General features: G+C 40.8%; 1 protein-coding gene across 5 annotated transcripts in view; it reads left to right on the top strand.

Annotated features, from left to right (window-relative positions):
• Positions 1-17,695, top strand: part of CLIP1 (CAP-Gly domain containing linker protein 1) — a 113,964-nt gene extending 96,269 nt beyond the window's left edge. For 3 of the 5 annotated variants that reach the window (XM_074973003.1, XM_074973001.1, XM_074972999.1), the window contains 6 exons: positions 4,268-4,320; positions 10,383-10,500; positions 10,985-11,144; positions 11,980-12,029; positions 15,026-15,147; positions 15,936-17,695. In XM_074973003.1, coding sequence (XP_074829104.1) covers positions 4,268-4,320; positions 10,383-10,500; positions 10,985-11,144; positions 11,980-12,029; positions 15,026-15,147; positions 15,936-16,158 — 726 coding nt within the window. In that variant the 3' untranslated portion in view covers positions 16,159-17,695. Of the gene's footprint in view, positions 1-4,267; positions 4,321-7,100; positions 7,122-10,382; positions 10,501-10,984; positions 11,145-11,979; positions 12,030-15,025; positions 15,148-15,935 lie in introns of all 5 variants that reach the window. The other 2 variants (XM_074972998.1, XM_074973002.1) reach the window with 1 other exon arrangement.
• Positions 17,696-20,995: the final 3,300 nt, after the last annotated feature.

The following is a 20,995-nucleotide window of genomic DNA, read 5'->3' as shown; positions in this document are numbered from 1 at the left end:
TAATAATCTGAGCCCTTGAAACCCTGAAATGCTGGCTGCTGGGTTTGCTCCCTCTGCTCGTCAGTCCACATTGCTGCAAACCATGTAATTCACAGTGTCTATTTGAATACCAGGGAAATGACCTCAGGGGTAATTGTGCTGTGGTACAAAGGAGCAAAAGTGAATTGGTGCCATGGAAAATGTAAATTGTAGTGCCACATAACTCTTTAATGCAGCTCCTCTCAGCTCAGTTTTGGTTAGCTCAGGGTTGTGTAATGTGCAAGATCTCTGCTTAGCAAAACTTTTATCTGTTTCTTGCTTTGGATGGAACTTGGCTGCTTAGAATGAAGTCTAGCGGTTCATAAACTAATAGCAAGCCTCCAGTGAGATAAAAGGACCAATATCCTTCCCTTAAAAATAGTCCTTTGCACACCACTCCTGAGCGCCTCTCAGATGTGTCTAATTCTGAAATCCAAGAAAAACCTTGTTCTCCTCATAGCTCTGATTCTCATAATGAAGTCAACTTGCCTTCTGCGAGGATTCTAGCTCATGAAACTCTGCCCTGTGCTAACACAATCCCACCGAATCCCATCACCTTCTCCCTTTTACTATCACTTGGGTAAATGTACCATTACTGGGACATGCTAGCATGTAGGCCTCCTTTCAGGATTCCATAGTGCAGGTCTCTGCGTTTCTCTCTCTATGGAGGTAATAGTGAAACTGCTCCAGAGCCCCTGTAAGGGGCTGGATTCTGCTCAGCTTGGAATGAGAATGTTGTTGACTGAATGAGCATGTCAGGATAAGAGTTCCTATCCTTTCAGTCCATATGGGGCCCAAGCAGATGGTGTAGGAAAGCTCTCAGAGTGAGTAACATTGTAAGGTGAGTCCATGAAGAAGGAATTTTAATATAGAGCATTGCTACATTGGGGATGCTTTATAGTGAAAAGTAAAATTCCATCTTAACCAGGAGAATCAGGTTTCACGTAGAGTTGGCCATAGACCCAGTCTGCCTCTTTGTACAGTGGATATTATTCAAAAAATAAGGAAAGAACCAAAATGTAGCAATGTTTTGCTCTTTGATTTTTGTGCCTTTTAAAATACAGTAAGACAGGTATCAAGCATATGTTGCAAGTATTTTGAGCAGTCACTATGGTAACCATATAAATTCTAGCAAGAGTGTTAGTCAACTGGGTTAGTGAATCTATGGACACATGACACATTTTGCAAAATTAATGAATACAGTGTCATGAATGATTTATCCTGACATCTAAAGGTTAAAGTGGCTTATGCTGCAGACACTGAGGGGGTTTCATCTATATTGATCCATAAATAATTAGCTATTTGTAATTAGCTAAAGGATTCCCCAGTCAGATACATACTGAGCTTGGGGAGCTTTTCTGGCTTGCAATGTTTTTATGTTGGTGCTCTCAGGCTTCAGACCAACACATGAGTTTTAACTTCAATGAAGAGATTGTGGAAAGATCTGTTAGCTCAGCTTATCCACTCCTCTGTAACCCTGCTCAGTAAGGTAGGTGGTGTCTGCTTGAGACCAACTTCTTAAAAAATATGCAGTGGAGCAGATTATTGGAAAGAGAATGATCTCTGAGTGGGAGGAAGAAAGGGCATCTGTCATGACCCTGGCCTCAGACACCAGGTGCCACCACCAAGCTTCTCATTTGAAAATGTTACCTCAGGGCACCCCTCCCTCTGCTTCCTTGTTACAAGGACACTGTCCTCAGGAGCAGGAAGTCCCTGACAGGGATGGTAGGTGCTCCTTGAAGGCCACCGCAGAAATCCCCAGTCACAACAGCTCCACTCCAGACTGAATTAACAAAGTTGTAATGTATTATTTACAATTAAAATCTTTGCATGAACTTAATATTGAACAGTTGGATGTTCCCACTATCCTTTTCAAGCCCCAGAAAGTCTTATTTCGTACTTCAGTTCAGGTTTCCTGTTTGTAAGCTATGGACTCCAGTGTGCTTCCAGTATGGTCTCACCACTGCCTTCTTGGCATTCTGGATCTGTCAGCCCTAATGGACAAGTTCCAGGAGAGACCCTTCTTGGCAGCTTCAGCAAGCCCAGACAACACCACCTCCCACTGGCCAGTCTCCACACTCTCTCCCAACAGTCCTCCGCCAACAGCTGACTTTCAAACGAAGATTCCAGGGTGATGCTGGCAACACAATGGGCCCTCACAGAGTCCTGAGGATTCAAACCCCTATCACATTTCCTCCCACATATTTTACCTTTCACACACTTTGTACCTAAAATAATATAAACCTAAAGCAGACCCTAACATTCTTCACAATAATCTTTCCATCTCCCTTTCTACCAACAAGCTGCTCCTTGTGACTTGGTCCATACAGCAGACTGCATTGGCTCACCACCCCCAGGCAGGTAACGAAAAGGGAGGCCAAAGTTCCCTTCTTGACTTGAAACCCACAACTTCATTGATGTTTTCTTTTCTGTTTCCATCTTGTCATAAATGCTGTGGGATTTGCAAAGCTAGACAGGAGCAGGAGAAACTTCTGCACCCATGGAACTGTTCAAAAGGCAGCTGAGCTGACAGCAAGGTGGCAGTGTGACTTGGGGAAGGGATGCACATTTTGGGGGCATTATGATTGTGGCTTTCAGGGATTTTCAAAGTCTGAAGAGAGTAGAGAGCAAAAGGAGTTAAGACTGAAAAATGAGGCCATCCCAGAGGTAACCCAAGCAACTGGATGCTGGACTGTGTTGCTTGTTGGTGCGAGGTTAATGCTGCACAGGTGGCCTGTGGGGAGCTGCAAACGATGCCTACTGATGAAGGAAAGCAAGTTGTTTACTCCAAGAAAAGGCAACCAAAAGGGTGTGATCCACAAGTGTCTTATCTGAGGATGAGGGAAGGATACAGAAGAGGACAAGGGATTTTTAAAAATATCTCGAAGGGGAAAAGTGACTAGCTGGGTGAATGGTGGACTTAGAGAGAGCTGAGATTCTGGACATAGAATCCACCTACCCCCATTGTCCTCCTATGTGATACTCATGTACATGGTCCCCTACCTATGTGAGCATTGGTTAAATATGTAGCTTTTTAAGGACACCGTTTCTTTCAGGACTTTTAAATTAAACCCTTCTCCCTTCAGAATTTCACCGCTTCCCCACTAGCTTCTACAGAAGCACAGAATTCAAGGAGATAATATAGCCTGCTTGTGTGTAGGAGGCAGACAACAAATCCTCAGAAGCAGGGGGTGTGCTTTGTTCTGTCAGTGAAATTGCTATTTTTGACTTCCAACGTGCTCGCAGGAATATGATGGCATATAATCCAAAGATCCCTGCTATTTAGGTCATTTAGCAGGGTCTTGCACGGCTGCTGGCTCTTCCATATGATCAGTCTCCTATAGAAGGAGATTTTGTTATCTTCTGAGCCTTTAGATAATTCAGTGGCCTTAGTTCTCTCTCTTGGTTCTACTGCTGTTCAAGTGAATACATAAGCAAAGTCATGTAACGTTGTACCCCAGCAATAAGAGAACCACCAGTCCTAAAACAGGAAGCCTTACAGTACTAGAGGATGGGCAATGAAAATTAACATGCTTGTGACCTGAACTTATCCTCAGACCTGAGGATGACAGACAGACCTTCACTCCCACTGTAATTTACTTTGCTCTGGATGCCCAATGTGCGCGATCTCTTTGGACACCCTTATGTGCCACTGGCATTCCCAGGAATAATTTAATTTGATGGTATTCCACATCTGGTCTGCACTGCACATTGAATAATGGTTAATTGGTATAAAACAAGGGCTCACTGAAATGATGAAGAATTTCATCAGACTGAGAGTGACCTAGTTGCTATCTTTCTAATAAGGTCTCATTTAATCCATGTACCTTCTCTGTTGATCACTGCTTTCACACCCAGTTTATGTTAACATGTTTGGATGATGGGCTGCAGTTTACACCACCCGTCATTGGTGAAGTAGATGATGTATTGGTATAAAGGTGCCTGAACTCTTGCAAACTAGTTGAGCCTATTTGCACTCATTAACCCAGGCCACTGGACCTGTAGAGGCAGTTTTTTTCTGTGCAGTGTGTCCTGGTTATGCCTACAAGTGCTAGTTAACATCCCTGTTCATTGAACAATCTGTGATTATATTTAACTTGCCCCTGGAGAAAACAAATTACTTTGCCAAAAATGTTCCATGCTTCAGTAGCCGCAGCAGACGTGGGGAAACTAGGATATGTTAAATTGAACAAACCATTTGATTCTTGGTGTATTCGCTAAATGCTCACTTTTGATGTTTGTGTTTTAGCTGGAAGAGGAGAGATCTGTACTCAATAACCAGTTGTTAGAGATGAAAAAGAGGTAAGCTTTTCCAGGTGTGTGTGTGTGTTCAAGTATACAGTTCTATGGAAACCGTAACAAAATGTAATACAAAGCTAATAGTACAGAAAAATGTGGTTCTTTCTTCCTATCTTCCAGTAGTGAAATGTACTGGGACTGTTGCACAGTTTGGCATTGAAATAATTTTACATATGGAATACTAAAAATACATGCAAACAATATTTTTACTATTTTCCACGCTAAAAGTTGGGTGAAAATGTAATTGGCTTAATATTAGGACACATTCACCAGAACTTAATCTAGTATTTACCAGCTGCTGTTATTCAATTAACTGTCTCCTACCTTTTACTGATGTTAAATTCTCCTAATTTCAGTAACCAAATAGTTTAGTGATATTTTTAGTCTCTGCCAGAATATTAGATCGCTTACACATCTGACAAATGCACATAAGGCAACTCCCACTTCTTTCACCACTGTTTTTACATACTATGAGATTGTTCTGGGTTGCTGGGACTCCTCCATTGGAAACCATATCCTCCAGTGAATGGTCCCAAAGTACAAACTTTACTCTGGTCCCATTTAATGTAGAGTTTGTTAAGGAAAACTAGACAGCTCACTTGGACAGGTACCATCGTGTGAGCTGTACGTAGGAAAAACTGTAGATTTGTCTTGGAGAAATTGTGTGGTGCTTGGGGAAGGATCCTGCTCTTCACAAAACTGATTCCTCTGGCTAACAGAGGGATCATTAAGCTGAACTCTATCAAATAAAACAGTAAAATTACTACTTTTTTTTTTTTTTTGGTAATTTTATTGGCAGGTATCAGATGTCATCTTAATATTCATGCAAAGGTTCTTAGTTATCCTTTTAATGTGTTGACCCCATTTTTGTTCCCTAACCACTTGATTTCCTTTGGATGTGCCATGCTGTATTACGTTTTGCACTTTTCCAAAGGACAGTATGTATATGGTATATTACACAAGTAAAAGCGATGGATCTGATCATTGTAATAAGATCATAGAGTATCATAGGACACTGAGACCTTAACTCATTCTGTTACTAGGATCACCCAGTATCTAGATCGGCAGTTCTCAAACTGTGGGTTGGGACCCCAAAGTGGGTCGCGACCCCATTTTATGGGGTTGCCAGGGCTGACTTGGACTTGGTGGGGCTCGGGGCCGAAGCCTGATGGATTCAGTGCTGGGCTGCAGGGCTCAGGTTACAGGCCTCCTGGCTGGGACTGAAGCCCTTGGGTTTCAGCTTTGACCCCTTCCCTGCCCAGGGCAGTGGGGCTTGGGTTTTGGCTTTGGCAGACTGAGGCTTCAGTTCCCCCTCCTGGGGTCTTGTAGTAATTTTTGTTGTCAGAAGGGGGGCGCAGTGCAGTGAAGTTTGAGAACCCCTGATCTAGATACATTCTCTAGTTTAAGTATGTTTTTTAATAAAGGGATGGGAATGAGAAGAGAGAACCTGAAAATATAGAGGAGGGGGCAGATCCTCATCTAGTGTAAATTGTCATATCTTAGCAGAAGTCAATCGAACTGTGACAGTTTACCCCAGCTGGGGATTTGCTCCAGAATGTCTAATATAGAAGAAATGAGAAGGTGTGTAGGGTGTGTTGGCTTCTTTGAGCTTGATCTCAACCAGGAACCATAAAATGTAACTATTTAAAGCTACAGTTAGATTTCGACTCCTTTTGCAAAGCTTCACAAGCAAGGACAATATCATTAGGTCCAGTACAGTAAAAAAAAAAAAAAAATTACCCTCAGATACACATTTAATGATGCATTTTTACATTTGTGGATACTCTATCTCGGGCAGCTGCTGTACAGGAACACTGACACTTGTACAGTGATTGCCAGATCTGTCCATCCTTACATACCGTCAGTCACTTGTCCTAAAAGTCTACATGCAACACCAGCATTTTAATGGCGCATTTGACAAACATGATTATCCTGTTTTATGGAATAGGCTGTGATATGAAGGCCAAAATAAGCACTAGAACAAGTCAGCCTGATTCAAACAGAGAGCAAGCCACTGATGCTAAAATTTGCTGAAATGTGACATTAATTTTATGTTAAAAAATATAGGGGTTAAGCTAACCATGCCTAATTAAATAAAAAATGTCTCTTTCCTCATCCATATCTCCCCCTGCTTCCCCCCCCTCCCCCCCCGCGCACACACTAAAGATGGTGTCCATTGATGTTTCCCCCTGCCTTCCTTAGACTTTTTCAGGATGCAGAAGCGGGGACATCTTTTATTTTAATTTGGCCAAATGTCCAGCTAGCAGCAGGTTCCCCACCTTCCTTCACCCACAGGAATTCCTTTTAGTATCGATGGACTGTCTATGAAATATTCCAGTCAGGAATGACAAATGTTTGATAGTTATGAATCTGAAACTAAGAGAGGATTCTATGTGACTTCAGCTCATTAGATTCATTGTGGATTGCTAACTGTCTTACTGTCTTTGAGCTTGCGCTATTTATCAATACTCATTTCACTCCTCTCTCTTCCCTTTCCCACCCTTGCTTCCTTTGCTATATCTGTGTGTCTTTAATGGTAAGACTCAAGAAAGTCTATCCACGTTACAATAAATAAATTTTTTTTAAGTAGAGTTGTTGTACATATTTTTGGCTGCCTTTGTCCCTCAGTGTCTTGCTTTTGTTTTGTAAAATATTCAGCAGTATATATATTTCTATTTTTTACAACAAAAAAAGTCAGTGCAAATTTAGTTCTTCTTTACTGTATTTTGCATTTCTCTCTCATGTTTCTAACATGTGGTTCTTGTTATCTTGCATTTTTAAAGCTTGCCCAGTAACACTTTAAGGTACTTGCTTCATTATTGGAATTTCTTATTTTTGTAGTAAGGGAAGAATCTGGGTAATTTGATGTGAAAAGGAATCCATATCCCACACAACTTTTTATATACTCTGCACAGAGTGTAATTTAACTTCTTATACAGGTGTTTTCTTTACAGCACTTGGAATTGTTGTATAAAACTCATACAATCCAACATCTATGTGCTACTTAAACTATTCGAGACTTGTTAGTAAATAGACATTTGTGGTATGAAGGGATGAATTTTGTATAACAGCACCCATCTTATTACCAGGTGATCATGAGTATTTTCCAGCTGCTTTCGCTTGCAAGTCATTATATAAAGCTAATTCCAACTCAACATGCATCCTTCAAGTTTAACTAACCCTAATATTACCTCATATTGCAGATGATATTGAAGATTAGAATATCAGATGAGTGAATTATCTGGTGATGCTGATAGGTGAATGTGATTCAGGCCTAAGTGAAAACGCTGCTTAAAGCAACACACCTACAGTATTTGTAGGTTTTCCTTTTTGCACTTTTTAGAATGCCTGAGTGGGTCCACGACACTTCAAGATTTTCTTCCTAAAGACACTGCCCTCTAAATGATAAGGCAATGGTACATGAAAGGGATCTTTCTCTCCTCCTCTTGTTTTCTCTCCTTCATTCTGCTCCCCTCTTCTTTCTCCCTTGTGTTTTTATAAAATAGAGTTATACACACACATAGAGTACTGATAAATGCATGCAATCTCTCCCCGTCTAAGTACAGTGTAATTTGCCCTCCTTTAGGTATCAGACCTCCCCAGTGCCCACATTGTATTTCCCCCTTTTACCAATACTAAAAAATGGTCAGCCATCCAGTCCTTCACTGATTTTCGTACAAAACATTTGTGTGATGCTTTGAGATAAAGATTTGATAAAGTTGAAATGTTGGACAATATTTTGATGCAAGCTTTTGATGCAAGTCCCCGAGGGCTCCCATCTTCCCTTCCACCTCTCCCTTCCGGGGAAAGACAAACCCCATGGTATTGGATCCCTGTACATGAAGGGTTTGTGAGCAGCACCTCTACAACATATTTTCCCTTCTTCCAAATATACTGTGTGGTCAGGGCTCTATGGCTGAGGGGGAAGATCGGTGCAATGTGTCATCAGCCCCCTCCCGCTACTCCCAAAAAACAGCGTGGGTTTCTCTGCAGACCTTGCTTTGTCTATCCAGTCTCACCACTCTACACAGCGTCCCCAGTTCAGCAAAGCATTTAAGCATGTGTTTAATTTAGAGCAGTGAGTAATCCCATTGAAAACCCATGACATTGCTCCCATGCTTAAAGTTAAGTACGTGCTTAAGTGCTTTGCTGAATCAGTGCCAGTGAAAGCACTTAAGGGGAGACTCATTAAATGCTCTTTGTTAACAAAAGCTTAAGTTTGTATTAGTAGGAGAGATTCTTTACTCAACACTTCAATTTTGTGTTTCCATGAAATTTACTTTCATTGTAAAAACAGGAACCTGAATGTTGTGAGGTGTGTACATCACTCTCCATAAACCCCAGATTCTCCACTTACTGCTTCCATTCATGAGTATAAGCATAATCTTAACAATGAAAGAATTACTTGTACGGTCATTGTTGCTTGAGTTTTCTATTAATCCTGAGTCACTGACAGTACTGTATGTCATGGGCTGGATATCATGGGTCTCACTAACTGTAGATATCATGGATATTAAAAATCTCCATCTTGGGCCTATCAGTTATACTATATCTAGTGTGCATTGTTCTGTAAGGACATACTGTAATATTGACCACTTGGATAGTCTTAATAGATTGTTAGTTTTGTTTGATTACTTGGCTGACAATCATTATGACATTCAATCTTCTTGAAGAATCTGCTCCTTCATGATTAAAACTTAAGTACTCCTCCAGTTAAATTACGTGGTCAGTTTTCTCAGAAGTATATAAAAAAAAGACGGTTAAGAACTTGAAAAAGATGGCCATGATTTTCAAAATGGAGGTGCCTAATGTTAGGCTCCTAATTGCATATTTAGACACCTAGAAAAGTGGTCTGATTTTCAAAAGTATGGTGCTCTTAGCAGTTCCTGTTGAAGGGGATCAGTGGAAGCTGATGGAGCATCCATGCTTTTGAAAATCAGACCACTTTTCTAGGTGCTTAAATGTGGGGTGTAAGAGTCTTATTCTGAGCACTCAATTTTGAAAATCATGGTTTGTCATGAAACTCTGTTACTTTCAAAACTAAAAGGTATTTTTGCAGCAGTAGCCCTCAGAGCACAAGTTCTCATTATATGGGTACATGAATTAATTGGGACACTTATGAATATTACAATACAAGACTTTATCAAATCCCTTAACGTTTTGGGATTTTATTCCTATTCCGGTCTGCTGTTATTGGCACTCTTTTCCCTTGCTATTGAGAAGATAAACTATTTCCTCAATGCTCAATCCACACGCTCAATCAGTGATGCTCTGAGACCTCACCACTGTGGGGTTATTTGTTAAATATGGTACCCATGTAGTATCATTTTGCACCACCTTCTAACCCATTGGACTACTTTTTAAATCATTTACTCAACGCATGAAAACAAATAGGAATGGAGTGCTTTTCAGACAGCCTACTCATTTATGAACTGTGCAGTTTCCCATGTTGGGGTTTAAAAAGTCTACTTCTGTGTAGTAAAAGAACAATTTCTGTGTGGATTTCTGCTAAGACAGTAGCTATTGTAAAGGCCCAATAGTTCTCAAAATATATCTCTATGGAGAACATGACATTACTGAAATAAGTGAGGACCAGCTGATATTTCCACCATCATCCATGCTTTGCATGACAATTGTATAATGAGCTTTGCATGTACTTTTTGTTGCTTGTTAATAGTTATTCCAAGAAGTAACACAACTCTGAAGTTAGGTTTTTGTGGATCATTCTGTGCAACATGTTTTTTTGATTCTATATCTCCCCAATCTATTAACTTTTTTCTTTAAATTCAAATGGATGCGATGATATGCAGATTCTGGCATGTATCTACATAGGTAAACCTTTTTGTTTTGTTTCCACAGTAGTAAAATCCAAAATGATTTTGCAAATATAAAATCTCAGTGAAATATAGAACCGAAACATGCTTTTAAGAAAATTTTCTAATGATAGTTAATTTAAAATATTAAACTATGAAACCTAATTTTCTTGTTTCAGAGTAGGTTGATTTAAGCAATGTTAACTGAACAACTCTTCAGATGATTTCTGGAACTCTTTGACTTTCTTTTAGAGAATCCGTATTAAAAAAAGAAATAGATGAAGAGAGAGCTTCTTTACAGAAATCCATCAGTGTTACTAGTGCCTTGATCACAGAGAAAGATGAAGAACTGGAAAAACTCAGAAATGAGGTATCTTTTTAGAACCATAGTAGTCAAAACTGTAAGCTGTCACTGGCTTTTTTAAAACATTTTATTAATGAATTCTGGAACATACAGATTTTTCCAAAACTGGTGCCTAAAGTTGAGCTTCTAAATCATTCCTTCGGTGTCCCAATAGGTGGCTGATATTCAGAGGAGCTCAGCGTCCACTGGCTTCCTTAGTTGTGGGTGCTCTCAGCACTTCTGAAAATTAGGCCACTTGTTTACGTAGGTGTCTAAATAGGGATATAAAATCATGCTTTGAGCGCTCGCTTTTGAAGAGCTTGTTGCTATTTCTGTCTTTACTTTTTTTCAAATCAAAGTAGGTTTTAAACATTGTTTTTGTGTTTCAGTCACGTGTTTAATGGCTTATCTTTTTGGTGGTAATCTAGCGTTTATTCTACTATAATAACATTCCCTCATTGCTTTTGGTTTTACTCCAAACTGCCTAAGCATTTCCAATTAATTATTGCAGATCTCAGTGCTCCGTGGAGAAAATGCCTCTGCAAAAACCTTGCAGTCAGTAGTTCAATCATTGGAGTCTGATAAATTGAAACTTGAGCAAAAGGTGAAGAACCTGGAGCAGAAACTCAAAGAGAACAAGAAACAGCCGTCTTCTATAACTAGCTCCTCAGGTAACACACAGACTGTCCATTTACTGTATCAGTGCTCCCACTCTGGTCTATTTGAGCATTTTCGTACCTTTGCTGTTAACTGATCAATATTGCGTACCTGTAAACCAGACCATTAGCAGAGATCTTAATATGTTGAACTTCCTCTACTGAGATGGCTTTACCGTTGTTCAATAGTCAAGTTTAAGACTTTGAATGAAGGAAATGGGACTAAATTAAAATCTTAAAATCTGATAACATTATTGATGTCACTAGTTGCTCCCACTTACATCAGTGATGAATTTGTCCTGAAATATCTACGTGAATCCATTTCAAATTCCTATCCCTATAAATGGTATATTTTTCCTGTGCAAAAGAGCATTTCTTAATGAAGTCTATTATGACTCCTGGAAACCTGTTTTCTCACACCAGGAAAAGAAATCAGACCTGGTCTTAGGACAGGACTGTGAGCCAGGACCCTTGTGAGTTCTAATCCCAGATTTTGTGTGGACTCCCTCTACTTTTTTCCAAGTCCCTTACAGTTTCTGCCTTGATTTCTCCATTTGTAAAATGGAGCGAATATTTGCCTCATCGGGAATTTGTAAGGGTTAGTTATTGCTTGCATATCACTTGAACATGTAATGTATGATATTGAAAGTACTTCTGTATAACATACCAGTGCTAAATATCAGATATATCAACATAAGTCACTTTATTGATGGCTTCTACTGACTAATTTCGAAATATATGGACATGAGGTTATCCCAGAGGGTAGAGAACTTACATGGTTTTGGTTTGTTGTTGTATGTTTCATAATAAGGTTGCAGGATTTTTACATCTTGCTTTTTTTCTCTAAAAGGTGACACTGCTGCTAATCCACTCCAAGAAGAAAAAGCAAAGGAGAGCCAGGTATTGGATCTGAAATATCAGCACTCTAAAGTAGAAACATACTTTTAGCAGCCTGGGCTTGAATAAAATGTCTTCCCAAAGATAGCTTACTAGATCCTATCTAAATAGGGTTGTAATGGATTGATTTGTAACCCCTTTGTTCCTGATTCTCAGAGTAGATGAGGGAGAATATGAATGGCAGAGGGAAGAGGATGATGGAGGTGGGTGGCAGCTGTGGAAGTGGCCTTGGGGATGTGTAGCCAGGAAGGAACCAGGGCAAGAGGGTAGAGGCAGAAGAACAGGATGCTTTATGGCAAGTAAAGAGCCCCAGAAAGAATCCAGACCCGCTGTCTGGTCACAGGCGACAGCAACTGACTAGCCATCTGAGAAAAACTGGTAGGAAGGCGCATGCCTGGCTGGGAGGAGCTGCCAGAAGGGTTGTTGCTTATTGAGTACATTCAGTTGATCAAGGAAGCTGTTTCTGATTGGGCCACATTAATGGCACATCAGATTAAGAGAGTCAGTTAAAAGCTAAGGCCAGAATTTTCAACCCTAGATGCTAAAGCTAAGCCTTTAATCCCATGAGAATCTTGATGCTTGCTAACTCAGAAAAGCAGGTACCTATCTTCAGGCTCATGCAGTTGAAAACATTGGTCTTTGCTTCATTAACCTAGCTACAGAATTTCACTCAAACTGGGATGGGGGAATTGCTCAGGTATAATGGAATAGTCTTGGTAAAAGGCTTATGGAAAAACTTGCACAAATGAGGCGATGGTTATTACTTTAGCTAAAGAACCTGTAAAGTTATCCAGTTTACTATCCATGAGGATAGATGTTGCAGGAAACAAAAAATAGTATGCATAACCATGAAACAATTTCGCCTGTTTAAAGATGAGTGGAATGTAATATGTAACGTGCACAAGTCCATGGGTCCGGATCTAATGCATCCAAGGGTGCTGAGGAAATTGGCTGAGGTGATTGCAGACCCATTGGCCATTATCTTTGAAAACTTGTGGCGATCAGGAGAGGTCCCGGATGATTGGAAAAAGGCAAATATAGTGCCCATCTTTAAAAAAGGGAAGAAGGAGAACCCGGGGAACTAAGACCGGTCAGCCTCACTTCAGTCCCTGGAAAAATCATGGAACAGCTCCATTTTGAAGCACTTGGAGGAGAGGAAGGTGATTAGGAACAGTCAGCATGGATTCACCAAGGGCAAGTCATGCGTGACCAACCTGATTGCCTTCTTTGATGAGATAACTGGCCCTGTGGATATGGGGAAAGCAGTGGACATGATATATCTTGACTTTAGCAAAGCTTTTGATACGATCTCCCACAGTATTCTTGCCAGCAAGTTAAAAAAGTATGGGTTGGATGAATGGACTATAAGGTGGATACAAAGCCGGCTAGATTGTCGGGCTCAACAGGTAGTGATCAAGGGCTCGATGTCTAGTTGGCAGCTGGTATCAAGCAGGGGTCGGTCCTGGGGACGGTTTTGTTCAACATCTTTATTAATGATCTGGATGATGGGATGGATTGCACCCTCAGCAAGTTCGCGGATGACACTAAGCTGCTGGGAGAGGTAGATACGCTGGAGGGTAGGGATAGGGTCCAGAGTGACCTAGACAAATTGGAGGATTGGGCCAAAAGAAATCTGAGGTTCAACAAGGACAAGTGCAGAGTCCTGCATTTAGAATGGAAGAATGCCGTGCATCGCTACAGGCTGGGGACTGACTGGCTAAGCAGCAGTTCTGCAGAAGAGGACCTGGGGATTACAGTGGACGAGAAGCTGGATATGAGTCAACAGTGTGCTCTTGTTGCCAAGAAGGCTAACGGCATATTGGGCTGCATTAGTCAGAGCATTGCCAGCAGATCGAGGGAAGTGATTATTCCCCTCTATTCAGCAATGGTGAGGCCACATCTGGAGTATTGCGTCCAGTTTTGGGTCCCCCGCTACAGAAAGGATGTGGACAAATTGGAGAGAGTCCAGCGGAGTGTAATGAAAATGATCAGGTGGCTGGGGCACATGGCTTAGGAGGAGAGGCTGAGGGAACTGGTTGTTTAGTCTGCAGAAGAGAAGAGTGAGGGGGGATTTGATAGCAGCCTTTGACTACCTGAAAGGGGGTTCCAAAGAGGATGGAGCTTGGCTGTTCTCAGTGGTGGCAGATGACAGAACAAGGAGCAATGGTCTCAAGTTGCAGTGGGGGAGGTTGGATACTAGGTTGGATATTAGGAGAAACTGTTTCACTCGGAGGGTGGTGTGAAGCACTGGAATGGGTTACCTAGGGAGGTGGTGGAATCTCCATCCTTAAAGGTTTTTAAGGCCCAGCTTGACAAAGCCCTGGCTGGGATGATTTAGTTGGTGTTGGTCCTGCTTTGAGTGGGGGGTTGGACTAGATGATCTCCTGAGGTCTCTTCCAAACCCTAATCTTCTATGATTCTATGTTTATTTGATTAACAGTAAAGTCCTGGAATGGGGAATACCATTCTGTTTCCTAGTAACTATTTCCTAGTGTGTGTATAGATTAGAAGCAGTGTCATTAACATTCTAACCTCTGGTTTCTCTTTCTGTTTTTTTCTCCTCGTGTCCCTTGCTTTCATCCGCTGCTGGCAACATTTTCCTCCAATCAGCATATGGTTTGTTTCTGCTTTCTACACTTTTTTATTTGCTGCATTAATTTGCTACGTATTGCTTAGCTCACTTAGCTGCTTTCTATTCAGCTATGGGAAAACTCAAATGGTCTTTTATCAGAATGCTGTAACTGTCTGCAATCTGGTCTGGGAGTTCAGTCTACCTTTGAGGGGCCCAAGTTCAGAGATAATGCATGCCCTGTGTTGTTCCATTGCCCCTTTAGGGCCCATTCACCTGTTATACCCATGGTGTCTCACTAATAATCCGATGAAGTGAGCTGTAGCTCACGAAAGCTTATGCTCAAATAAATTTGTTAGTCTCTAAGGTGCCACAAGTCCTCCTTTTCTTTTTGTTCTAAATATGTTACTCTTTGTTCTAAATCTCCCAGATTGACTTCCTGAATTCAGTAATAGTGGATCTTCAAAGGAAAAATGAAGAATTAAAGTTGAAGGTGGAAATGATGTCTGAAGCAGCTCTCAATGGCAATGAGGAGATAAACAATTATGACAGGTATTAATATTAAAGGAAAAGGTGTTTGGTTTGTGTTGTGCTGATTCCAGTATAAATCACTTCTGTCAGCCTGTGCAGCTGAAGCAGGTCAGCCTGACTGCCGACAGAGCGAGAGACCTGAGCCATGAAGTGCAAATGTGACTTGCCCGTATCTCTGAGGTGACTGGATCCAGACTTTTTCTGGTCCACCTCTAACTTCTAACTGGTAGCACATGCTCTTTCTCTGCAGCTCTGAAACAAACATCAGCATGTCCTAGTTATCAATTCCCAACAGTGACCCTGGCCCCCTATAAATTAGGAAAACACCCTCTACTCCTAGAAGCTGGTGTCTGAGTGCAAATGTGGAGGAACCAGTCCAGAACTCAGCGTTTTTTAAATTAATTGTGGTGTCATATCCCCTGTATCAATGAAAAAAGAAACTATTTTTACCAGTTCATACAAATGCCTTTGAAATAGTGGATGCGTATTTGTGTAGATTAAAAAATGTAATGAATAATTTGTTTATTGGCTAGAGTGGATATAATCACCATGTGAAGAATCTGAGCAACTGCAGAGCTACGGGGGAATCCAGAAGCTTTGCTGCCTTTTTTTGGCCAGGAGGGGCAATGATTCTCTTCGCTGTTTGTGATTCACTGATATATGCCTTGGTTTTAACCGTATTGGATGTTGTTATAAACTTTTATTTTTAAAAAAGTTTTTTTTTGGTGGAAGTTTATTATAATGTCCTTTGGGTTTGTTCGCCTTTAAGAGACTATCCAGCCTAACCTATACCAATTTTGATCTTGCAGCGAGGATGAAAATCAGTCAAAGAAAAAACCTCGCCTCTTCTGTGATATTTGCGACTGCTTTGATCTCCATGAAACTGAAGACTGTCCAACTCAGGCACAGGCATCAGATGACCCTCCCCATTCGACTTATCATGGCAGCAGAAAAGAAGAGCGCCCCTATTGTGAAATCTGTGAAGTGTTCGGGCACTGGACAACCAATTGCAATGACGACGAGACCTACTAATGCAATACAAGGCCAGGAAAACAAACTTTATTTGTATGCACTAATTGGACAGTTTACCCCACCAGCATTTGTGTGTACAGACATCAGGAAAAGGGACAGTGATTCTTGACACACACGTCCTCGGTTTCAAACCTATAGATATTTTGATCTTCCATTCATAAATACCTTATTTCCCCCTTAATAAACTAAAGTGACGTATAAATAAATTATTTAATAATGACTTTTTGCCATTTATTCCCAACTTCTGGGTATGAACCATTTCGAACAAGAAATGTCCCCTACACCATTAAATTTATCAATAGGAAAAATGTATAGGAACAAAGCATTATAGTTATAGCTTATTTAAATACCTTAAAATTATGCTGTTAATTTTCATATTTGCACTAAGACATTTTAAGGCTGCATTTGTATATTCAGATTTTTTTTTTAAGCTTTTGACACTGGAATGGGTTGAGAAATATTTCATCTTTATTTTCCTCTACTCATTAACTATTTTACTGTGCTCTTGATCAAAGAACTTGAGCTCTGTGCACTACCTATAAACGTAGTGCCTTTCTTTCCATTGGACTACAGTATGAAATTTTTAAAATCATGAAGCAGGTAAGAAAACATAAGCTACTGTGGGGAATTTTTAAAAACCTGTATGCTGTGCACACTTACTACCATTTATGTGACATCCATTTCAGCTTCTATAGAGTGTGTGTATATATACATATATATATTAAAAATTATATTTTGGAAAAAACATGTCTTCTCATTCACGTTTTTAAATTTTATTAGAACTCATCACAGGACCTGTTTATGGGATAAACAGTACAACATGACTACTTCATTTGTTGACTTAAAAATATAAAACCACCTCAGTATTGGGAGATTTTTATTAATGTGTTTCCTGTGGAAAAAAAATCTTCCAGCACACTTGTATCCTCGAGCAAGTTTTCAGTAAAGTCCATAGGAAACTAAGCATTTATGCTAACTATTTCATGATATGGTTTCCCTGGTTTTTATTTTATTTTCAGATGAATGTAACATGGAAAATTCAACATTAATAACTGTGGATTTTCTTATAAGCAAAAACATAATAAGGAATGAAGAAATCTAAACCATCAAACACAACGTGGTCTAGCTTGTGTCACTCGTACTAATGTTGAGATGTACCTTATTACACGGACAATTAAATTAGTTTCAGAGGGGCTGCTCATATAGTAAGAAAACACTCAACATGAACCAGGGTGGACCCACTGGGCCCTAAATCATTTATTCAGATGGCTTAAATCTATCTTCTTTTGAATGTCTTCTAGCATATGTAAAAAGAACTGAAACTATACTGTATCTTCCCTGCTACCTGTACAACATACAGTATAGGGTTTACTCTTTTCTATAACTGTATATAAGCCTTTGATGTATTTTTCTCAAGATTATCAACCAAGTATCTGGCACATGATATAAAGTAAATCTGTAATCATTTTAAATTTGGGGTAACGAATGTATTATAGTAATAGGAACAAAAGCAGGGAAATCAGTATTAATTTGAAGAATGAGTGTACTGTTTCTCCTTTAATAAATGGTTATTCTCTTGTCACCTTTGTCTTGCATTCTTGCTATTTCTCAGAGATTGTGCAGGGGCCCTTGTTATTTAGAAATCAAAAAGAAATAGATAAATGGAAGAACTTTTCTAGTGACTGATGTCTGATGTTCCCACATCCCTGTACCTCCAAATCCCACAGGAAAAGAGCCCATCCATTATGGATTGTGTGGGATTATTCTACTAGAAAGGAAGTGATTGGGTAAGAAAAATTCCATTTGGGCTGCTGGGGACCCAAACAATGTGTGTTCTAGAGCCGATTATTTTTAATGGAGAAAGGCTGTCTGAGATTTACTTCTCATTCAAGGAAGATATGTTCTGGAAGGTCAAGAGGTGGCAGTGAAGCTTATAAAACGTATAGTGGCTTTACATTCAAATGGATACTCAGGTCTATTTAAGACCAAAATTTAGGCTTTCTAAAAAAAATAATTTGCAAAACATAACTTTAATAGAAATGTTTACATATTATATATATTTTAAATTCCAGTGAAAACAGAGTCTCTGATGTGGATTTAAACACTGGGGCAGGTGCTGTATGTGCACAGTGGAGCTCTGATCAGGGCCTCTGTGAACTACTGCCATACAAATAATTATTAACTTAGTACAGCTAACACAGTATCTTGACAGATTTGTACACTCTCAAAGGCATTTCCCCATCGGTTACATCTGGGTCATTTCCTTGTCTACCTGGTGTAGGGGAGGTTTGAAAGTTGTTGGTCAATAGTTAAACATTCACCATGGATTGGGCCAAAGCTTCTGCTGTTGCAGACAGAAATTGTGCCATGAAAACAATTCCCACTTGTCAGGAAATTCAATCTAGAATACAGCAGCATTGTAAAACATGCTGTCCTGGTGTATTTTTTTACCTGTTGAGCTTTGGGGCAGTAACGAACCCGGACACGATGGGGAGAGACAGCAAGAATGAAAGGGTGTGGCTACTGCCTGGCCAGCTGAGAGAGAGATTGGGTGCAGGGGGTGGGTGCGAAGAAGCATGCTTGAGTAGAAGGAGTTGTCAAAAGGCCTAAAACAGTGATACTCAGACTGAGGCTCAAGAGCCACAAGTGGCTTATCAATGTGTCTCCTGCAGCTCTTTGCAGCACATATTAAAACACTGTGTAATTTAATTATTAACCAATCAAGATGCTTTTACTATATTGTTAACCAATTGTAGTTGATAAAATGATCCTTGGTCAGTCATTTTGCTATGAGAATTATATAATATAAATATATAATATAAAAATAGTAAATGAAACAATCAATTCACACTACTGTGGCTCTTTTGGGTAAGGTTGATCGCTAATTTGCTCCTGAACCACTGTCTGAGTATCCCTAGCCTGTAGCATCTTGAGCACTCTGCAATGCTTTTCTCAAGGTAGCAGTTTCTGATGGTTTACATTAATGGCATGTCAGAATGAAAGGGTCAGTTAAGAGCTAGACCCAGTGTTTTCAAACATGGAGGCTAATGATAGGCCCTTAATCCAACAGGAATTGTGCTGCTTGCTACCTCAGCCACCTCTATGTAGTTGCCTAACTTTAGGCTCCCACAACTGAAGAAGACCCTAGCAGAGGGAGACCTGGCTGATAGGGACAGAAGATGAGGGGTCATATGCAACTGAGGCTTATGGTCACATGTAAGTTATTTGGCACAAGGGGGGCCCTCCTCTAAGCAAGTTAAGATGGGACATTAGGGAATATTCTAGGCAATGGTCTCAGCTGGAACCACTCACCACCTCCAGAAACCTGCCCTATGAAGAAAGATTAAAAAAAACTGGACATGCTTAATCTTCAGAAAAGAAGAGTGAGGGGAGACCTGATAAGTCTAAGAACTGGTTTAAAGAGGACGGTGATCAATTGTTCTCCATGTCCACTGAAGTTAATCTCCAGCAATGGAAATTTAGGTTGGTACTGGAAAAAAAAATTCTAACTATAAGGATAGTTAAGCCCTGCAGTAGGCTTACAAGGAAGGTTGTGGAATCCTGATCATTGGAGGTTTTCAAGAACAGGTTAGCCCAGAGGTGGCCAACGTGAGCCTGAGAAGGAGCCAGAATTTACCAATGTACATTGCCAAAGAGCCACAGTAATACGTTGTCAGCCCCCCATCAGTCCCCCCGCTCCCAGTGCCTCCCGCCCACTGATCGGCACCTCCTCCTCCCGCCTGATCAGCTGTTCCATGGTGTGCTGGGGGAGGGAGGAGCAAGGGCACGGCAGGCTCAAGGGAGGGGACAGGAATGGGTAGAGTGGGGGCAGGGCCTGTGGCAGAGCCAAGGGTTGAGCAGTGAGCACCCCCCAGCACACTGGAAAGTTGGCGCCTGTAGCTCCAGCCCTGCAGTCGGTGCCTATACTAGGAGCCGCATATTAACTTCTGAAGGAGCCGCATGTGGCTCTGGAGCCACAGGTGGGCCACCCTTAGGTTAGCCAAACATCTGTCAGGGAAGATCTAGGTTTACTTGGTCCTACCTCAGTGCAGGGGGATGGACTAGATGAGCTCTTGAGGTCCTTTCCAGCCCTACATTTCTATGATTCTATGGCTGGAACTTGCCAATCACAGATTTATTATTTATGGATCACCAAGCCACTGCTAAAACAGCTTTTTCCACATTACCTGCAGCACTGCTGATAACACACTACAGGGCTTTTAGTTCTGTCTCCAATGTTTACTGAAAAGCAACACAGACCCAGCTTTATCAACTCATACTCTAGTGCAAAATTTTAACTCTATAAGGGCTAGAGACTTATACCAGTAATGAAATGAGATATAGCAGCATGACTGGCACTTGGAGGGTGATTTTTTTTTTTTTTAACAAGACCTTGTCTTCATTGAAATGGGTTCGCTGGTATAACTGTCCCTGTGCAGACACAGCTAATACTGGCAAACAAAAAAATATTTCCCCAGTATAACTGGGTATTTCTAAACTAGAAATTCTTCAGTCGACCTACCGATGGTGACAGTGGGGCTTAGGTCACCCTAATTACACCCCATAAGCAGTGACGTTTTTACAGCCCTGACCTACCTTTGTAGCAGGGACCAGCCCTCTGTGTCTACAATTTTTGCCAGCCCTAGCTACATAGGCTAGGGCTGCGATTTTAGTCACACTCTGAGGTGACGTGGCCAGGGTGGCAACCTATTTAACCATAGACCAGCCCTAAGATAACGATTCCAGTAACAACCCCTCCCGCCATGGCAGGGTGACCGGCCAGCAAGTGTGAAAAATCGGGACGTAATGGGGGGTAATAGTCACCTATATCAGACAA

Source organism: Natator depressus, chromosome 15 (assembly GCF_965152275.1).
Source record: "Natator depressus isolate rNatDep1 chromosome 15, rNatDep2.hap1, whole genome shotgun sequence".
In the NCBI taxonomy this organism is placed as follows: domain Eukaryota; kingdom Metazoa; phylum Chordata; order Testudines; family Cheloniidae; genus Natator; species Natator depressus.
Note: the sequence above shows the minus strand (reverse complement) of the source record. Positions and strands in the feature narration are given on the sequence as shown.